At 40.0% G+C, this 21,272-nt stretch overlaps 1 protein-coding gene across 3 annotated transcripts in view; it reads left to right on the top strand.

Moving 5' to 3' along the window:
* Nucleotides 1-21,272, top strand: part of LOC135113197 (cytoplasmic polyadenylation element-binding protein 1-B-like) — a 272,466-nt gene that overhangs the window by 188,689 nt on the left and 62,505 nt on the right. For all 3 annotated transcript variants that reach the window (XM_064028329.1, XM_064028331.1, XM_064028328.1), the window contains one exon: nt 7,922-8,014. In XM_064028329.1, the coding sequence (XP_063884399.1) occupies nt 7,922-8,014 (93 nt within the window). The remainder of the gene's footprint in view (nt 1-7,921; nt 8,015-21,272) is intronic.

Below are 21,272 nucleotides of genomic sequence, written 5' to 3'. Positions count from 1 at the left end.
TAATAAAATAAACTTGGGAACAGGATGCAGCACATGAGTTTGGAGAACAGACTGTATCTGCATGCATTCAAGTACACAAATAACATATTGGTATGATTTCAAATCAACAAAGGAAATGCTCTCCCTCTTTACAAAGAACATTTACAGTAATGCTGTTGACATTGACCATGTCGAGTTAATCAGATCTAGCCTAGTAATGTATTGAAAAAAAAGTGTTGATTGTAACTTGCAAGTGTGAATTATGTATTATGTAGTGGGTTGAAAAAGAAGGTGCATTACATGACAAATATGTTTTCCCATAATGTTATACCTCTCTCAGTCTTCTCGAGTATCAAACACACACTTATGACGGTTCAAGTTTTGGGTTTTCTCCACTTTTTTTTTGAGACAGGTTGCAGTTTTTGGGCTGATTTGGGGACAGGATTCCACAGGAACATAGTCCATGACCTAGCAACTCTGGCCTCAATCAGTTTCAGTGGCTTGCCAGCCTTAGTTAAGAAAGGACATGTGTCACTTCCTTGAAGCCACCATGTGACTATCTCATCCTTTTTCTCACATTTCTGAGGGTGCCTAGGCATAGAAAGATAAATATAAAATTGGTGCCTTTTGAGCAAAACCTGGCAATAATGAGAAGCATGGCAGCTCTGAAATACCTAGGCTATGATAAGGTAATACCATGCCACAGAAGGGCAAGGTGTGGTAACCAAGAGCCACTCAAGCAAAAAATATCACTTTTCAAAGTATTTTTCTAACAAACAAATATGAAGGCAAGATGTAGCAACACAGACAATGTAATTATAAAGTTCAGTGATGACTAATAAAGAATGATGAGTAATGCAAATGCAAGCTGTTATCTTAAAATAATATTGTTGCTAATATATGTCTAAAACTCAACCATTTCTTCATAGTTTCTCTTGAAACCTTCAGGATTGTTAGAATGGACTAAAATCTATAAACATACATGTGTATAATTACAAATTAACTTTTATATATATGAAAAATCTGTGCAAATTTTTGTGTAAAAAATTAATAAAATGGGGAGAACTCATCATGTTGGATAGGTCCCTTGAAAGCAATAATGCCATACTTAATTATGTTATAGTGTTGTTTTAAGGTCAGGAAAATAGATGATTAAATAGACCATACAATTGGTGGGAATAAAAAGAGTGGGTGCCTTACCAAAGAAATAGCATAAGACATACAAGCTTGATACAAGGAGTTTCCTCACCACAATCATAGAAATGAGAATATTCCAAAAATTCCAAGCCCCCACTCTAAAGATTGTCAAATAATTTCAATACACATCAGAATAAATATTCCTCTTTTACTTTAAATATTCCCCAACAAGTTTATTATGAGCCAGTGGCTTCAATTTACTGAATTCATATCCAGACTAATAGACTAGTGAAGTGTAGTGAGGGTGGGAGACTAGTGAAGTGTAGTGAGGGTGGGATATGTTTAAATGCATACTGTTATATATCTGACCTTGGGTGAGATAAGGTCAGAGAAAATAGAAATGCTCAGCTCACTGTGTGAAACCATGTGTGTTTCACAATAAATTCTTAAGGTTGTTTCAATGCTGAATTTCTGCCTGTGAAATACATTACAAATCCATAGGCATTCAGCTTGGCAATTTTCACTTTGATGAAGCCCAAATATTTTCTATGCCATCAAACATGATGTAAAAAATACCATGAGAACAGTAAAGCTCATTACACGTTTCCTGATCTTAATCACTTCTCTCCTCTAATGTCAGATCCATATCAGAATTATAGTACCCTATATCAACAACTGCACCTCACATACATTATATATGAATTCAGAAATGCCATACTCAACATTGTAACACTCCAGGATGTAGTGTGAAATGAATGCTATACAGTATCACAGATGGTCAGGGTCAACCTCACTACCAGGTTCCCTGTGATCTTTGTCCCCTTCAGTCCTGCCAAGGTAATACGGTTTCCTACATTGGTATGCATGATTATAGCAGTCCTCCTCTTAATGAAATACCATATATTCACCCAAATCCTGCATCCTCCGATTTGAATAAGCAAATACCATACCTGCATTTTCCACATATAACCCCCAACCACCACCTCAAAAGCCCAGCTCAGAGTTGTATCACTACACCCCCTACCCAGTGATTCACATCGTCTATATGTACAGATACACAGCAGCACACTTGGTCAAGTAAGATGATCCGCCAGAAATTATAACCATAGCATGTACACTATCATGACTAATGTGCAGGTGTAATAAAGACTTGACTATTTTAAATAATAAGGATTTCAAGAATACAATACGTAATTCAGTGCTTACTATCATCAGCAGTAATGTTATAATTAGTCCATTTTGGGTGAGTAGAGCTTTATGAACACAGGACAGATGTGTTTAGCCAAAATAGTTTGAATCATATACATATGAAGATTGAGCTTGTACATTATTATGATGTAGCTGCCAACCTGCTGTCTCTTGTGCTGCCCAGCATCAGATGATAAAGAACCAACAAGCAGGACTGTTTAGCAATGTTTTGGGTTTGTGGTGTTTACCCATGATACCACCTCAAGAGATTTGTATAAAATGGCCAACATCACTGTCAGTGCCACATGACATGTTTATTGTTTTGGCCTTGGGGATATTTAATATCTCCATCAGTAGTGCCTTGGTTTTTTTGGGTCATACCTGTAAACCATAACTCCACATTAGTGATAAGTGTTGAAGTTTAGGTTACATTAGCTTACTTTAGCCTGCCATGTTGCTCCTTAAGGTGGACATGCATCTCCATTGTTAGCAGTTTTAGTGCAAAGTTTGTGGACATCTAAATCCTTGCTCAAAAGAAAATACAGCAAGTCAGTGTTTAAACACTGTCATCACCTGATCTTCAAGTTCATGGATAATAGCACAGTTATCCTGCATGACCAGAGTTCACAAATGGATCTCCTTATTTCAGCTTGTTGAAGGCCTAATAGAATGTGAATTGTTCTTCAGTGACATGCAGTCATCTTTGAATTGGTTGTAAACTTGCTGTCTAGTCAAGTACCTTGCTCAGTTTCTTTCCTGTATTTGGCCTTTTATCTTGACCTGCACAGTGCCAACCTTTTTGACCAGGGATCCACCCATGATGCCAGCCTTTTTTTGTGCTGAAAAATCCTAAACAACATAATGATAGTGGGAAAACATGTAAAAAGGTATCTAGCAAAGTGAAACTTTTTTAAACCCACATTATAAGCTCCATGGCGTGGGTGCGTATAATGTGACAAGTAGCAGTGCCAGTGGTGTTTGTGGTGCAAGTGATTTGTGGCCACCACCATTGTTTGTGAATGGTTTTATGTCACCTCAGTAATGGTAAATCACCACAACACCAATGTACATACGATTGGTAGGCTACTTGTAGTAAGTGAGGAAATGAGGATTGGCATTACATTATTCACCTCACTGAACAACCAGTAGGCTATTGCAATTTGCATGCATTTGAGTGAGTGGTGGTACTTAAAAAAAAAAATAAATAAAAAAAAAATATATATAATATATATATATATATATATATATATATATATATATATATATATATATATATATATATATATATATATATATATATATATATATATATATATTAGCAAGCAATACTGAATCACTTTAGAAGTGAAGGATTGTGTGGTATTCTCTAAAGTAGCACTAGGCACAACCCTAGAAGTGAAGGATTGTGTGGTATTCTCTAAAGTAGCACTAGGCACAACCCTACATCACATTCATTACTCTGAAATCGTGAGTCAGTGCGCTTCCTAGGGTGTCTTGTCACGTGCCTACCTACACATCCACAGGCAAAAGTAAGGTTTGGAGTACACATAGTGTGTTCAGAGTTCTCTCTTGTCATCCATCTTTGTACTATTCATAAATTATCTATACCATATTCTTTGCCTTATCCACTTCATATCATTCCCAAGACATCCAACCCTTCAGGAACTGAACAGTTCATGTTGGGAAGCCACAGAATGCTTGACTTTTAATTTCTCTGAAAATATCTTAACTGGAGCAGGGCAAAATTGTTTTTGTTCAGCATCTCAAAAATTAATTTTTCCATCTATTGACTCAAAAAAAAATTTTAGGTAACTTTTTACTTTTCTTCTCAGAGATCCCTCTTATTTAAGGGGGACATCTGGTATGATAGGTTTTTGCCATTCTATTAATTTGTTGTACACAAAATTTTGCACAGTGGTAGGGCATAGGATTTATAATAATTTATTTATTTATTATATTTTATTTTTATTTTTTTATTTTTTCATTTTTTTTTTTTCAAAATATTTTAAAAATCAAGACCTCTTTACAAAATCCTGAAGGTTTAATGGGAATCTATGAAGGTATGACTGAATTTTAGGTATGTATACAGTACAGAATGCAACAAATGGTTACTATAATATACAACTGCAGTGATGCACAGAAATATTAATAAATATTACATGTAAATCATAATAACAAACCAAAACTGGCATAACATACCTGCTGCTAGCACGAGCACTGAAACTTTAATAAAATTTAATCGGAATAATGAACCAAAACTGGCGTAACAAACTTGCTATTAGTGTGAGCACTGAAATTTTAATTAAAAAAATTTAATCAGAATAACAAACTAAAACTCGCTAGACTAACTTACCAGCTGTGCAAGCCGCAGCTCACCTATCCACTGCTTGTCCATTCCTCCCTTTTTTTTTCCTTTCCTCTCTTATTTGCTTTGTCTCAAACCTTCCTCCTTGTCACCTCCCTTCCCCCCTTATCTATCAAAGATAAGGGACAAGGGAGTGAAACTCTCTCTCTCTCTCTCTCTCTCTCTCTCTCTCTCTCTCTCTCTCTCTCTCTCTCTCTCTCTCTCTCTCTCTCTCTCTCTCTCTCTCTCTCTCTCTCTCATTTTGTCATTTTCGTTTCATCCTTTCTCACAATTTCTCACTCATATGTAATTCCATTTTCATTCTCAATCAGTCTCATTCTATGGATAGGGTCATGGCTTGGTAACAGGCGACAGAGAGTGCTAATAAACGGCTCGAAATCCGAGTGGGGTCATGTCATTAGTGGGGTGCCACAGGGATCAGTATTAGGGCCATTATTATTTCTTTTATATATCAATGACTTGGATAGTGGAATTAGTAGCGATGTTAGTAAATTTGCGGATGACACAAAGATAGGTAGATTAATTAGGTCAGAAGCGGATGCCATCGCCTTGCAGACAGACTTAGATAGAATGAATGAATGGACGGATAGATGGCAAATGCAATTTAATATCAATAAATGCAAAGTGCTTAGCGTAGGTAGAGGAAACCCACACAATAGGTACACATTAAACACCCAAACTCTGGTAGGTACAGGGTACGAGAAAGATTTAGGAGTTATAGTTAGCTCTGAACTCCGTCTAGGGAAACAATGCATAGAAGCCAGAAACAAGGCAAATAGGGTACTAGGATTCATTTTTAGGAGTGTTAAAAGTAGAAGGCCGGAAGTAATATTAAAGTTATACTTGGCGCTGGTCAGACCTCATCTAGACTACGCTGTGCAGTTCTGGTCCCCACATTACAGGAAAGATATAGGTCTATTAGAATCAGTACAGAGGAGAATGACTAAAAGGATACAGGGGATGAGGAGTATTCCTTACGAAGCGAGGTTGAAGCGGTTAAATTTACATTCTCTAGAGAGACGTAGGTTAAGAGGGGACCTGATAGAAGTCTTTAAGTGGTATAAGGGTTATAACAAGGGAGATGTAAGCAAAATTCTTAGGATCAGCAACCAGGGTAGAACAAGAAATAACGGGTTCAAGCTTGAAAAATTTAGGTTTAGGAAGGAGATAGGAAAAAATTGGTTCTCAAATAGAGTGGTAGATGAGTGGAACGGACTCAGTAATCATGTAGTTAGTGCTAGTGCACTAGAGAGCTTTAAGAGAAGATTAGACAAGTTTATGGATGGGGATAACAGATGGAAATAGGTAGGAGTGTTTCATACAGGGACTGTCACGTGTAAGCCTGGTCGCTTCTTGCAGCTTCCCTTATTTCTTATGTTCTTATATTTAGCAATCCTTAGGATTGTTCTTTCTTTCACACACAGAGAGAGAGAGAGAGAGAGAGAGAGAGAGAGAGTTCCAACTTAGGCAGGATTTACTGTATGTATATGCATGACACTGACAGTAGGTAAATGTGACTGATGCTTGTCAAAGCAATGCAAAATTCTGAATTTAGGACTAGGCACAAAATTCGGGAGGGTACTGTATATATTTGTCGTGTTATCTCAAATTTAGTAAACCAAATGTGCTCTTTTTTTCTGGTTCCCTGGAACCAAATATTTTTCCCATAGGTTCTTCAGTCGCCATAATGCACATTTGCCATAACAAACGCTACATTGGAACGAATCATGTTCGTTGTCACGTACCATACTGTACTAGCAAAAATATTGTTTTGAGATACAGGCTCCTAAACATTTGCATTACTCATCATTCTTTATTAGTCATCACAACACTATTATTACATTGTCTGTGTTGATACATCTTTCCTTCATATTTGTATGTTAGAAAAATAGTTTGGAAAGTGATATTTTTTGCTGGATTCCTGCCCCTTGCCCTTCTGTGGCATGGTATTACCTTATCATAGCCTAGGTATTTCAGAGCTGCCATGTTTCTCATTATTGCCATGTTTTCCTCTAAAGGTACCACTTTCATATTTATCTTTGTATGCCTGGGCATCCTCAGAAATGCAGGAAACAGAACAAGATAGCCTCGTGGTGCCTCCAAGGAAGTAACACACATCCTCTCTCAACTAAGGCTGGCAAGCCACTGAGAGTGAGGCACTGGGCTGAGAGCAGGACTCATTCCCCCTCTAAGTGTTACCATACCATGTTCACCCAAAAAGTCAAAAGATTTGGTGCAAAACTTTTTTTTTTTTTTTTTTTTTTTTTTTTTTTTTTTTTTTTTTAAATACATACTACTGATGTAAACAGAAGCACATGGCTCAGTACAGGACCTTTAAATGGGATTTAAACAGAAAATATTGCACATTTCACCATAAAAATTGTGAAATAATGGGGAATGTGTATGGCTACCATATGCCATACTTCCTGCCATATAAGGTGCTCTCTCTCTCTCTCTCTCTCTCTCTCTCTCTCTCTCTCTCTCTCTCTCTCTCTCTCTCTCTCTCTCTCTCTCTCTCTCTCTCTCTCTCTCTCCATAAACACTGCTTTAAAAATCAGTGTCTTATACCACAATGGTTAGTTTTGGATAGGCCTGTGGGTTATGTTTACTGGTACTAGAATGACACCTAAACACCACTGTTTTACCCCAGAATGAAATATATATGTTTATATATATATTTAGAAAATGATACTAAAAATTACAAGATAATGATTATGACTCAAAATAATGCTAAAACATAAAAGCCGATTGTTGTAACTATGAAGCACATCAGTCAATGTGTGAATAAAATTCATGGTAAATTTATTAAGGTAATGAACAGCTTTATGCTAAAGTCATAGCCATAATTTGTATGAAGAAAGTGGCCTTAGCTAGTTATGCTTCATGCACTTACCACAAAACACGGCTGCACGCACAACCTTAACATGCACAGGGAATGTTTCATTTACCATTTCAAGTTGACAGCCACTCGGGGTCTACTCTTCTGTGTTGGTTTGAGCTGCAACTTGGACCAAAGCCTGATTGAGGGGCAGACTATGAAGTTCAGGGAAAAGTGGGGCTTATTTTATTTTTTCTTTATATCCCCTGCCAAATTATAGGTGCATCTTATATGATGGGAAATAGTATTTTTTTCACAAGAGTTCATATAATTTATATTTTTTTTATTTCTCAAAGAGACATCCCCTTTAAAGAAAGGATTTTGTGGTTTGTGTTGATTTTCATCTATCTTAATGTGTATATTTCTATGCCTAGGTCAAGGCATTGCTTGCAGCTTGTAGCCAAGACTTCACTTTTGGAGGAAACCATTACTACAAGATATCATCACGTCGCATACGTCAAAAAGAGGTGAGAGACCATTCCTATTAGTTTTCTGGGGTATAATAAGCTTAGTTCTATCTCTGTTGGTGAGCTTGGTATAAGTCTGCTTTGGAAGTACAACTTGGTATACATCCTGTTTGGACACGAGAAAATTTGCTTGGTATACGAGCTTTGTTTGGAATACAACTCACTTGCTAAAACTCGTATGGGTCAAAATGAGTCTCAACACCACATGCTACCCTTGTGTACTTCTCAAGATAAAGTGATATCTGCCCACAAGCAGTGTTGCCAGGTTGGTGAGCCTCAACCAGGTTCAAGTAGGGAAGACAGACAGAAAAGTAAAAAAACACCAGAATTTCAGAATCCTGATGTTTTGTTGGAAGGGGACTCTTCATCCAAACAATAACATCTCCCTTCTTAGCACCATCCTAGTAGGCAATCAACTCTTCTCAGCAAGATAAAGTGTGGTTAAATTTTCATTTATTTCATCTAATGCATTTGTACTTACTGTATTTGACGCCATATAAGACACACCTTTTTTCATAAAAATGGCCAAAAAAAATCGCCCTGCATCTTATATGTGAATGTGAGGCCTCCTATAGATTTAATTTTGAAATTTCCTTTACCCATACACCTGAAGATTTACAGCACTGTATTATAGGCAAGAATGCTATATCATATTTTTCAGCCAGAATATGATTTATGGAAATGTTGAAAATTAAAACACAGCCCAGTTTAGTGATGTGCCAAGTGTGTTGTTGACATCTCAGCAGCTGGGATGCATAGTTAAATTGCACCTCCATGCTTGCACCTTGCCTAGTCAAACTCTTTCAACTCAGTCTGTGAACAACTACCTTTCCTTTTTGCTGGAAGTTTGCCTACATTCAGCCTGTTCCTAAAAAGGGTGACCATTCTAATCCCTCAGACTGCCATCCTATTGCTTTAATTTTTTGTCTATCTAAAGTTTTCTTAATCTATCCTCAACAGGAAGATTCTTAAACATCTATCACTTCACAACCTCTTTCTGATTGCCAGTATGGGTTCTGTCAAGGCCACAAGGCACTAGTCTTCCTTACCCAACCAAAAGCTTAAGTAGTTACACTTTATTGTAGTGATTGTTTTACATATACAGAGACAAAGAGTCATACATCTGATTAGAGACATTGCATGATGGAAACATTACATTTTTCTATGTACTCACAGGTACATATATATCAGCATTTAAAATTTTGGGTGGTGATTGTATATATGCATCTGGAGCCCAACAGGAGACAAAGTGGTGATCATCTTGGGCATGGCTTCAGCACATAACAGCATTAGGAGCTCAAGAGAAGACAGGGTGGCGATCGTCTTGGGCACAGCTTCAGCACACACAACAGGCAGGGAGGGAAACTGGAGCCAGTCAGTGATCATATTTGTATTTGGAGGCAGGTCTCTAGCCTAGAGAGCCCTGCGAGGGCTTGGCCCTCTACCCCTCAACTGGGCGAGCACCCATCACGCCCGCCTCACTCTCGCCCCTGAGGTCTGGCGGTGACACTGATATATCCTCACACCTCCCTCCAGCAAATGAACCACCATCAGCTTAAGGGCTAATTTAGGTAGTCTTAGGCTGGCCCAGGCATTCATGGAAAGGAGGGTGAGGACCTCCTCCAACTCATTGTAAAATGACGAGAAGATTGGGGGACTACCAGTGATAGCCTCCACATAGGCTCGAATGCATGGCAAGTTGTATTATGCCACTTTTCTTGCATGTGCCATGTCCAGGCTACCAGCCACTGCATCTGCCACAACCTGGACTTTGATCACATGCAATATGCTTCCCTTCCAGCAGATGATGTCGGGGTACCTGACACCAGCAACAGTCAGGACTGCCGGCACGCAACGGGCCTGGTGTCTTATCCACTGGAGGGAGGAGATGTACTTTACCAAAAGACCATTATGTCTTGCCAACTGCGCCCCTGCAGTGGCCAGGCACTGCTGGAGGATGTGCCCCAGGTTTTCCAGCCTGTTGCCGTAGCAAAGGTCGCAGTTGACTGCATCCCTTTGGCGCCCCCTTGCGCTTCAGACCTGCATTAGCAACATTACCATGCAACTTGATTGCCTGCATGTAGGTCCCTCCATGCATGAGGGCAGTACCGTCCCCTACCCCACACGGACAAGACTGGAGTCTGCATGCAGCCCTCCAGTCCCTTGGCGTCATGGGACAACCATAGCATTTCACCAAAGTGCTCTTTCCTCCTCCCTCCGGGATGAGGGGGAAGACCTGTGGGGGCTGGAGCAGTGCTTCCTAGCAACACTTCTAAGTGACTGGTCTTCAGTACCAGCCAGTCTCGACAGTAAGTTGTGCCTGAAGCACAGGATCCGTGTAAGGAATGAAGTTACACGAAGACCACTATCTTTGACCCCTGCATGAAAATACCTGACAGGCGGGGAGATGGAGGGCCGATCTGATGAACTTCCACGTCTCCTGATCCATCCTTTGCAGGCTGGACTTTTTCACCTCAGAGTGAAGTATAGGGTAGAGCAGCTGTGGAAGCAGCACCTGGACAAGCATCCACATCATCTGCTGGGGCTTGGCTGGGCACCTTTGCAGGTGCCACAACCCTGTGACCAATCTCACCATCAGGAGTGAGGGCCCCTCTGCCCAGTGCATAGACTCCACCTGAACCCAAGCTGAACACTGAACACTCAGCTGTCCCCCTCTTCTACTCTGAACATCCTTGGTCTGTCCTTTTCTTATAATCTAAACTGGAAATTTCACACCTCATCTCTAGCTAAAACAGCTTATGTGAAGTTAGGCATTCTGAGATGTGTCTGCCAGCTTTTCTCACCCCCCCCTCAGCTGCTAACTCTGTACAAGGGTCTTATCCATCCATGTATGGAGTATGCTTCACATGTCTGTGGGGGATTTCACTCGTACCACTCTTTTAGACAGGGTGGAATCAAAAGCTTTTCATCTTATCAACTCCTCTCCTCAAACTAACTGTCTTTAGCCTCTTACTCATTGCCACAATGTTGCATCTCTCGCTATCTTCTACCACTATTTTCATGCTAACTGCTCTTCTGATCTTGCTAACTGCATGCCTCCCCTTCTCCCACAGCCTCTTTGCACAAGACTTTCTTCTTTTTCTCACCCCTGTTCTGTCCACCTCTCTAATGCAAGAGTTAACCAGTATTCCCAATTATTCATCCCTTTCTTTTGTAAACTCTGGAACTTCCTGCATGTTTCTGTATTTCCACCTTCCTATGATTTGAATTCCTTCATGAGGGAGATTTCAAGATGCTTATCCCTCAGTTTTTTTTACTACCACTTTAGGCCCTATTTAGGGACTGGCATCTCAGTGGGCTTTTAAATTTTTGTTGCCCTTGGCTGGTGTCCCTCCTACATGAAAAAAAAAAAGTGCCTCTCCTCCATGACTTGGCCACTACCTCTTTTTTATTTCTGCAATCATGTAGGATATTTTTACTGTTGTGATTACTTGTTTTTTGTTCAGCTGTACTGCTTGCTTGTTTTAAACATTAAATGCTTAAATACATAAAAAAAAAAATCCTGAATATGCCCTGCTAAAATGGGGGTGCATCTTATACGCCTTTGCATCTTGTATGCCATCAGATACAATATGTGTTTTAGTATTAAGCAGTGTTTTAAATTACTTCATGCAATGCCATCAATGTACTGTATAATATGCCAGTAACAATAGGATTTTTTTTTTTCATGAGAATGGATTAATCATTTTCCTTTTATTTCTTTTGGGAAAAATTTATTTAGTATACATCCTGTTTGTGTTACAAATCAAGGATCTGGAATGGATTAAGGATGTATACTAAGGTACTACTGTAGCATGTTTATAAATTTTAAACCAAGTTTATGTAGAAAAGTAAAAAATTTACAGCAAACTAATTCATACTTTCAAGATCTGTATTTGTAGAGCTGCACTCAGTAACAAACTCCAACCTCTACACTTTTGACCAGCTCCTAATTAGTTCTACATTACTTCCTCTTAACTTCAAAAGGGCAGGGACATTGTTGTAAATCACTTCTCCTCATACTGCAGTGTTTTGACATTTTGATGGAAATCACTCAATATCCATCATAAATCTCGCATCTGAGTTAATTTCTTTAACCCCTTCACTATAGTGATGGACAGGGTGTATCATTGCTCACCTATACAGCCATCCAATAACAAACCAGCTGCATCACTGCTGTGAGTTCAACACATTGAGAGTTTGAAATCCCATTTCCTGGTTCAGGCAGAGTGGAGTGACTTTTGAGTGCCTCAGTCAGTCTGGCTCCACCCTGCTTCAATTGCCAGTCATTTATAAAACAATAAATAATTTCAGTATCATCCATATGGCAGTTCTCCATGCTAGTGGAGGTGGGGTGACTCTTTGATGCTATTATGAGAGTATGTTATCCATACATTATGGATGATTTTCCTCACAGTAGCAGGGATGAATATATCCCAGACATGGATGACAGTGATGATGATGATTCCTGTAGTGATGAGGCTGATGGCCCTGAGGTTGGGGAAGTTTGGAGGTTGATGTCAGACATGTTTTCTTATAAGTGTCCTGATTTACCACTGCAGTTTCTCTGGACTGAATCCTGCTCTTGGCAACTTATTATCTGTATCATTGTGTTACCATATACATACATAACTAGTACATAATCAAAGCATTCATAGATTGAAATACACATAAGCACTTTAGAGATTTTCACATTCAAAATACACAGCACCACATCTTGTCGTTGTTCACATCTACGGTGTCGCGATAGAGGGAAGGGTAGAGGAGAAGTCAGAAAGAAAAAGGTAGAGAGAGAGAGGGGGGGTAGGTTACCATATATATTTATATGTATGCATATTTATATACATGAAAAACCCATAGATTGAAATACACAATAAAAGCCCATTAGAAGTTTTCACATTTAGTATGTGCATCACCACATCACTTGTCTCTGTTTACATCTGTGGTGTCATAATGGATGAGGAAAGAGGGAGGTAGGCAGATAAAGGAGAAGATAGGACATAAAGATATAGAGTGAGAGGAAAGGGGAGGGGTGGGGGAGAAAATTGAGGTAAAGATATGGAGAGATACAAACTGTTTGCATCATCAGCAAACAGATTAATATAACTGGTCAAACCTTCCTGCATATCATTGCTGTATATTTGGAACATAATGGGTGCTAACACTCACCCCTGTGGTACTCCACTTGTTACATTACTCCAACTTGAACAGGTGTCCCTGATCACAGTTCTCATTTCTCTTTCCTTTAAGTAGTCTCTCATCTATTTTAGCATTGTCCCTCTCAGTCCTCCTATATGTTCCATCTTCCACAATGTGGAACTTTATCAAAAGCTTTTTTTGATGTCCAAGTACACTGCATCTACCCACCCATCTCTGTTTTGTACTTCATCTATTACTCTTGTATAGAAACTTGGTAAACTTGTCACACGTGACCTTCCTTTTCTGAAACCAAATTGACTATTTGTTATAACTTTGTTCTCTTCCAAGTATTTCACCCACTTTTCCTTGATAAGTATTTCACAGCTCTTGCCCACAACACTAGTTAGCGACACCAGTCGATAATTTACTGGCTCAGTCCTCTTTCCTCTTTTGTATATTTGCACTATATTTGCTCTCTTCCATTCTCTTGGTACTCTTCCCTCTATCAGTGAGCTGTTAATCACATCCTAATTTGGCTCCACCACTTGTTCTCTACATTCCTTTAATGTCCAACCTGACACTCCATCAGGCTCCAGTTGCTTTCCTGACATCAACTTCTCTAACAATTGGCCAATTTCATGTTTTTGCACCAAGACTTCCTGTAACCCCCCTGCCACACACTGCCACTACCTCATTTTGGTTCTGTAAAATCCACTTCCACACTGAACACAGACCTGAAACTTTCATTCATAATTTCACTCATCACTTCCCCATCACTGTTTGATATATCCTTCCTTTACTATTTTGTCAATGCTTTCTCTGCTTGTTGCCTTTCCATTGATATATCTGTAAAAAAGCTTGGGCTCTTCGCATTTCTTTACCACATCCTTTTCAAACTGTTTCTCCTCCTCTTCTTATACTAATGTACTAATTCCTTGCTTCCTTATACTGCTCTCTATTATTTTAATTTCTTTGTTTCTTCAGTTTCTTCCAAGCTATATCCTTTCTCTTCTTAGCTTTTGCACATCTGGCATTATACCAAATATGTTTGCTCCTCCTTACTTTATATACAGGTACATACTTCTGCACACTCTCGTTGTACTTTTCAGGAATGTTTCATATTTCTTGCCTTTCATTGTCTTGCCTTCCATAAGTCCCTTCCAATCAATACTCTCAAAGAATTTTCTTAACTCTGTAAAATTTGTCTTTGCGTGATTGTCTCCCATTTTTTATAATCCTCCTTACATGGTAGAACCTCCCAGTCTTGCAGTACCACCTCTAACACTACATGGTCACTTTTTTTGCCATTGGGCTTAAGTATTTAATGGTTGGACTGGGCTGCGGTTTTTTTTGTGAATACTAGGTCTAGCATAGATGGCTCCTCCTCCCCTCTGTATCTTGTAAATTCCTCCACCCATTGGTCCATTGTATTCACCATAGCTAACTGTAGCATTTCTTCACTCCACGGTCCACCATTTCCATTAACTTCCATCTCTTCTCAGCTTACATTTTTTGCAGTTAAAGTCTCCCACTAGTAGTATTCTACTGTCCTTCCTTATATGTTGTCTAGGCACTTCAACACTTCGTTTTGCATTTCGTTGTGATCCTCCAGCCTCCATGTATTAGTCTTCAGTGGCACATACGTTAATATGATCCTCCTTCTTTCTCCTTGCCTCACTGGCTATCTTCTACTGCTGTTTTCATGCTAACTGCTCTTCTGATCTTGCTAACTGCATGTCTCCCCTCCTGCAGCCTCACTGCACAAGACTGTTCTTTCACTCCTATTCTGTCCACCCCTCTAATGCAAGAGTTAACCAGTATTCTCAATCATTCATTCCTTTCTCTGGAAAACTCTGGATCTCCCTGCCTGCTTCTGTAATTCCATCTTCCTATGACTTGAATTTTTTCAAGAGGGTGGCTTCAAGACACTTATCCTTCAATTTTTGACTACTGCTTCGGACACTATTCAGGGACAGGTATCTCAGTGGGCTTTTTTTTTTTTTTTTTTTTTTTTTTTTTTTTTTTTTTTTTTTTTCCTTGGCTGGTGTCCTTCCTACATAAAAAGAAAAAAAAAGCTTATTTGATGATAAGTGCAGTGCTCAGTTGTTGAGACAATGACAACATCACTTTATTTTATACTCTTGGAGTATTCATTTTATTTTGTAATTATATTATTATTATTTTGTCAGCTTCTAATCAGGCATTTAAGTAAGGAAAGATAAATGTGTGCTTGTCATCTCATCTTTGGGCACTTGGTGATGATTGGTTAGGTTGCAGTTAGACATATATATTGGACTATCTGCTCACACACTTCCCTGAGTCCAGAGGCATCCCAGATTTGCCTTCTAGATGGGCTCAAGTCCTCTTTGAGAAGGTTCAAGGGATGGGGGATCTCTGCTGAGTTTCCTAAACACATCCTGAAATGGGTAGACAACCTTCTGGTCATTACCAAGGAGATGGAGGCAGGGGTGCATGATTGCCTTGAAGACAAGAGAACATATACATTACCATCCACCCTGTTTAAGAGGATGCAGCCTTGCCAGATGTCTAGCGACTCTTCTAAAGGACAGCCATCCAAGGTCAATCTTTCCTTCTCCTCCATCCTTTCTAAAGGTGAAAAGTCTCTTTTTGGGGACCACCCTTCTTTTCTCCAAGCATGACATGCTGCACCTTGAATCCTCCTCCTGTTCCTTGCACAATGTCCAGTATTTGGAGTTCTAGGTTGTTAGCACTATTGGGAAATTCCTCAGTGAATAAAATTTTTTTCCCAAAGGCACCCCCAGCCTGTTAGACCAAATGTTCAGAGCTCTGAACTGCTCCATGGAACATTCATCAGAGAAGCTCACAGTGCAACTGAGTCTGCTGTCAGAGAGAATTCCTTCTTTGCTCCTCCCTCCATCCTTCCTTCCTGAGGACAAGAGGTGCCTGATGATCTCACCCATGGACTGGGAGTACATCTCTGAGGACAGAGAGCATGTACTGCTGGAGCAGAGTTCTGACAGAGGGACACAGGCCATGGTCTCTGACATAAAGATCTCCACCCTTCAAGTTTTGCCCAAGAAAAGGAGACCACACACACACACACACACACACACACACACACACACACACACACACACACACACAACATGTGCATCCCTGCATTTCTGATGCTTTAGGGCAGAACCTCCCTCAGAGATGGATGAATATATCCCAGACATGGATGACAGTGATGATAATGATTCCTGTAGTGATGAGGCTGATGGCCCTGAGGTTGGGGAAGTTTGGAGGTTGATGTCAGACATGTTTTCTTATAAGTGTCCTGATTTACCACTGCAGTTTCTCTGGACTGAATCCTGCTCTTGGCAACTTATTATCTGTATCATTGTGTTACCATATACATACATAACTAGTACATAATCAAAGCATTCATAGATTGAAATACACATAAGCACTTTAGAGATTTTCACATTCAGCATACACAGCACCACATCTTGTCTTTGTTCACATCTACGGTGTCGCGATAGAGGGAGGGGTAGAGGAGAAGTCAGAAAGAAAAAGGTAGAGAGCTCCCAAGGTCTCTCACTCTTCCTCTAGGGGCAGAGGTAGGGGCTGGGCTTTCAAGAGGTAGGAGTCATGTCCTTTGACTCCTCCATCAGCTGTCTGTCTGATCTGAAAGTGAAGTGTTACAATCCCTAGGGACAGAGGCTTGGGTGGTGATGGTCTTGCAGGATGGCTATTAAGTTCCTCTTGTCACCCTACTGCCAATCAGCATTTCAACAAGCTATACCAGCAATTTCACATGGGGACTTGCCTTTGATCAGGAGGTTCTGCTGCTTCTTGCCAGGGGCACAATGTAACTGGCTTCCTGGGATTCAGGATTCTACAGATGTCTGTTTGCGGTGCAGAAGGCCTCAGGAGCATGGCTCCATGTGATAAACTTGTTACTGCTCAACAGGTTTGTCCACAGGACTCTGTTCAAGATGGAAACTTTCAGTTCAGTCCTTCATTCCCTCAGGAAGAATGATAGGATGGTTTCATTGAATCTGCAGGAAGCTTAATTTAACATTCTGGTATGCCCTCAGTCTCACAAATATCTGTTTTGTATGGAGGGTATTCAGGGTGCTCTGCTTTGGCATTTCCACAGCTCCTCAGATCTTGACACAGATTATGGCTCCCATCTCAGGATGGATGCATGCTATAAAGGTCTGGATGCTTTGCTCCCTGAATGACTGGCTCATCCTCTCCCCAACCAAAGAGGAAACGTTCTGGTCAAAGGACACTCTTCTGACACTGTCTAGACCTACACTTTATGGTTAGTTTTATTATTTTTTTTATTTTTTTTTTTTTATGTAGGAAGGACACTGGCCAAGGGCAACAAAAAATCCAAGAAAAAAAATGCCCATTGAAATACCAGTCCCATAAAAGGGTCAAGTCATAGGAAGATAGTCAGATCTGATTCCAAGTCAGACTGCTCTCTACTTGGGAATGAACCTCCATTCTGCAACTTTGAAGGCTTTCCTGTCTCAAAAGAGGATAGATACACTTCTCCAGTTTGTATAAGAGTTCATCTCCCAGATGTCTATCCCAGCTCTGGATTGACTGCATCTTTTGGGGTACCTGTCCTTGCTGTCCCCATTGGTCCCAGGAGGTTAGATATGGATGAGGTCCTTTCAGTTCCAACTCCACTGTCATTGGGACTAGAACCAGATGGTTGACTCACATCTTCCTTTGGACAGCTCCATACAAACCAAGCTTCAGAGGTGGTCTTAGACGGGGGAGTCTCCTCCAAGGGCGGACTTTGTAGGTTTCAGCCCTGAACCTCCTCTTGTACATGGGGGCATCAAACAAAGGCTGGGGCTTGACAGTCTTGAACTTCCAAGCTTCAGGCCTGTGGTCATCCCAGAAACAGAAGAATCCATCAACTTGCTGGAACTCAGAGCCATCAGACTAGATCTCCAAGAACTCTCCCACTTATTACAGGGAAAGACATTGGGCATCTTCTCAGACAACACTACAGCAGTGTCTTTCTTACAGAAGGAAGGGAGCACCAGGTTATTTACAATGAACTAAGAAGCTCTGCAAGTGCTTTGGTGGGTGGAGCTTCATCAAGTTACCCTGCTTCATCAGTATGTCATGGGGAATGCAAATGTCCTGGCCAATAGACTGAGCAGACACAACAAGGTCGTCTGCACCGAGTTGACCCTCCACCAGCAGATGTGTGAAGTCCTATGGGAGTTGTGGAGTTGCCCATTGGTTGATTTGTTTGCCACTCACCTGAACTTCCTGCCAAACTTTTACTCCTTTTTTGGATTCTATGGCTCTCAGAATAGATACTGTGCTGGGACCACCTGGACCTATGTGCTTTATATCCATTTCCACTCGTACAGAAGGCTCTCAAGCTACAACTGTTGCTGGGAACAAGAAAGATGCTGATAGCTCCTTGTTGGCAACAGAGAGAATGGCTCCCAGACCACCTGGACATCCTGACCAATGTCCCAAGATGATTTCCACTCAGGAGAGATCTCAACTTTGTTTCCACAGACTCCATCTGAATCTTCACATGCTACATCTAACTGCATAGAGACTGTTGAGTACTTCACATGGTACAAGGGGTTCTCATGTGGTGTAGCTTCCTGCATTGCCAGTGCCCAATGCCATTCTTTCTCTAGTCTATCAACTTGACTGGGATGCCTACTGATGGTGGTGTAAGCAGGAGGGCAGGTCCCTTTCAAGAAACTCCATTCCCAAGATTGCCACTTTTCTGCTATATCTTTGACACCCCAAGTCTCTATCCTTGTCACCTATCAGAAGGTACTCTTCCATGCTCAGCAGCATCTTCCATCACAAAGACCTAGACATCACCTCCAACCAAGATCTGCATAATCTGATTCACTCCTTCCTGATAGAGTTTCCAAGGGAGTCACTATATGTGCCATACTGGAACCTTGACTTTGTTCTTATCCCTATTCTCTGCAGCATGGGTCAAAAACAACCCACCCTAGCTGATTTTTCCCAAATAAGAAAATTCTAAACAAGAAAGTTTTAGAAATCAAAATTTGATAAGGAATGATCAAGTAAAAAATATGCAAATAAAAATGATCTAATCTATGGTATTTTATACTTTTCCTTCAATTGCTTGTGAAGCAATATGACAACAGACAAAAATCAGTGATCGGTGAGTTCATTGCCGATGGCCACCTCCTTGCCAGCTGTACGATAAATTTCCCTGTGTAATTTTGTGTGTGTGTGCGTTTCGGTATATATTTTCAATAGTTATTATTGTCTTTCCTGCAGTATTTCATGTAAAAATATAAAAACATATGATTCATAACTGAGGGATAACAGGGTACTGTGATCACACAGTCAGGCAGCGTTATCAGTGTGTGTGTGTGTGTGTTCTACTTTCTCTTCTGCATCATCCCACAATAAAACTATAAAGAAATAATGTGAGTGCTAAGTCCAGTAGCTTGGCTTGGTTCAATCTCTTATTGACATAATATGTAAAATTAAAAACTACAAAAAATCACTAATTTCAACTGATATGCAAGGTGGTTATATGCAGCATTCCAGAGACAGAAGGCATATTTTCTCTCTCTCTCTCTCTCTCTCTCTCTCTCTCTCTCTCTCTCTCTCTCTCTCTCTCTCTCTCTCTCTCTCTCTCTCTCTCTCTCTCTCTCTCTCTCTCTCTCTCTCTCTAAGACATGGTAATCCCACTATTGCCTGCTACTATGATTCAAAAGATCAGGTGAGTGAGTGGCTACATTGGAAGTGTTTTCAGGTGGGAGTTGCCATGGCATTGAATTTCCACCCTCCATTCCACAACCTACCCAGCCACCCTCCCACCCACATCAGCTGTTTAACTGAACATTTGAGTTCAAGATCATGGTTGACAAGTTCATCACCAAAGCTCTGTATACATACTACCCATGAAACTAGAAGACAAAGGGAGAGAGAGAGAGAGAGAGAGAGAGAGAGAGAGAGAGAAGGAAGATCATTGTAACACAATAGTAGGATTACAATGACTCAGAGAGAGAGAGAGAGAGATTTAGGAAAACTAAGCCTACCAAGGTGTTCACAAGACATTGCTGCTAATCAAGAACATGATTGAATTACCAGTTCAAAGGAAATCATTGCTTTCCTTGTCTCCCTGCACTCCTTTTTTACACGGGCAAGCTTTACGTTATTGTCACTCATCAGCACCTGTACATTTTTGTATTGTTATGTGTCATATACCAATAAAATAATGAAATATGCTGATTCTGAGACTGCATCTGATAATTCAATGCCAGCAACATACAGGAACAATAGAGTTAGAAAAATGAAAAGAAAATGTTTACTCACTTCAGGGTTACATTTTTCAAACATTGTGAAGTGCCATCATGAATTCATGATGGTCATACAAAGTAGAGGTATGCAAGTTGCTGTAAATGTATAGCATTAACACTGCTTGAATTAATAATTTCATCCTATGTGATAAAAGTTCTGGGAGTTGTGAATATGTGACAGGTGTTTCCATATTTCCTATATACAGTGGTACCCTGGTATATGTCCTTAATCATTCAAGATTCTTGGCCTTTTACCAAACAGGACATATACCAAACAAATTTTTCACACGAGAAATTCAAGGAAAATTATTTATCCATTCCCATGAAAAAAAATCCTAGTTATTGGCCTATTATACAGAACACTGATGGTGTTGCATAAAATAATTTAAACATTGCTTAATACTATAATACATACCAATACCATATTTGATGGCATGTAAGATGCACAGGCATATTAGATTCACCCCCTTTTCAGCCGGGCATATTCAGGAAAGTTTTTTTTATGTATTTAACCATGTAATATTCAAATCAAGCTAGCAATACAGCAATCACAATAATAAAAATATCCTACATGACTGCAGTAATAAAACAGAGGTAGTGGCCTAGTCACGTAAGCGAGACAAAGAACACAGCCCACCTGCTAAGATGTCAACAACACAGTTGGCGCATCACTGAACAGGGCCGCGTTTTCATTTTCAACATTTCCTTACATCATATTCTGGTTGAAAAATATAATATAGGGCCCTTGCCTATAATACAAATGGTGTAAATCTTCAGGTGTACGGGTGAAGGAAATTTCAAAATTAAATCTA

This window comes from Scylla paramamosain, chromosome 25 (assembly GCF_035594125.1).
Source record: "Scylla paramamosain isolate STU-SP2022 chromosome 25, ASM3559412v1, whole genome shotgun sequence".
Classification (NCBI taxonomy): Eukaryota; Metazoa; Arthropoda; class Malacostraca; order Decapoda; family Portunidae; genus Scylla; species Scylla paramamosain.
The sequence above is the reverse complement of the archived record's forward strand: the minus strand, read 5'-3'. Positions and strand labels throughout refer to the sequence as shown.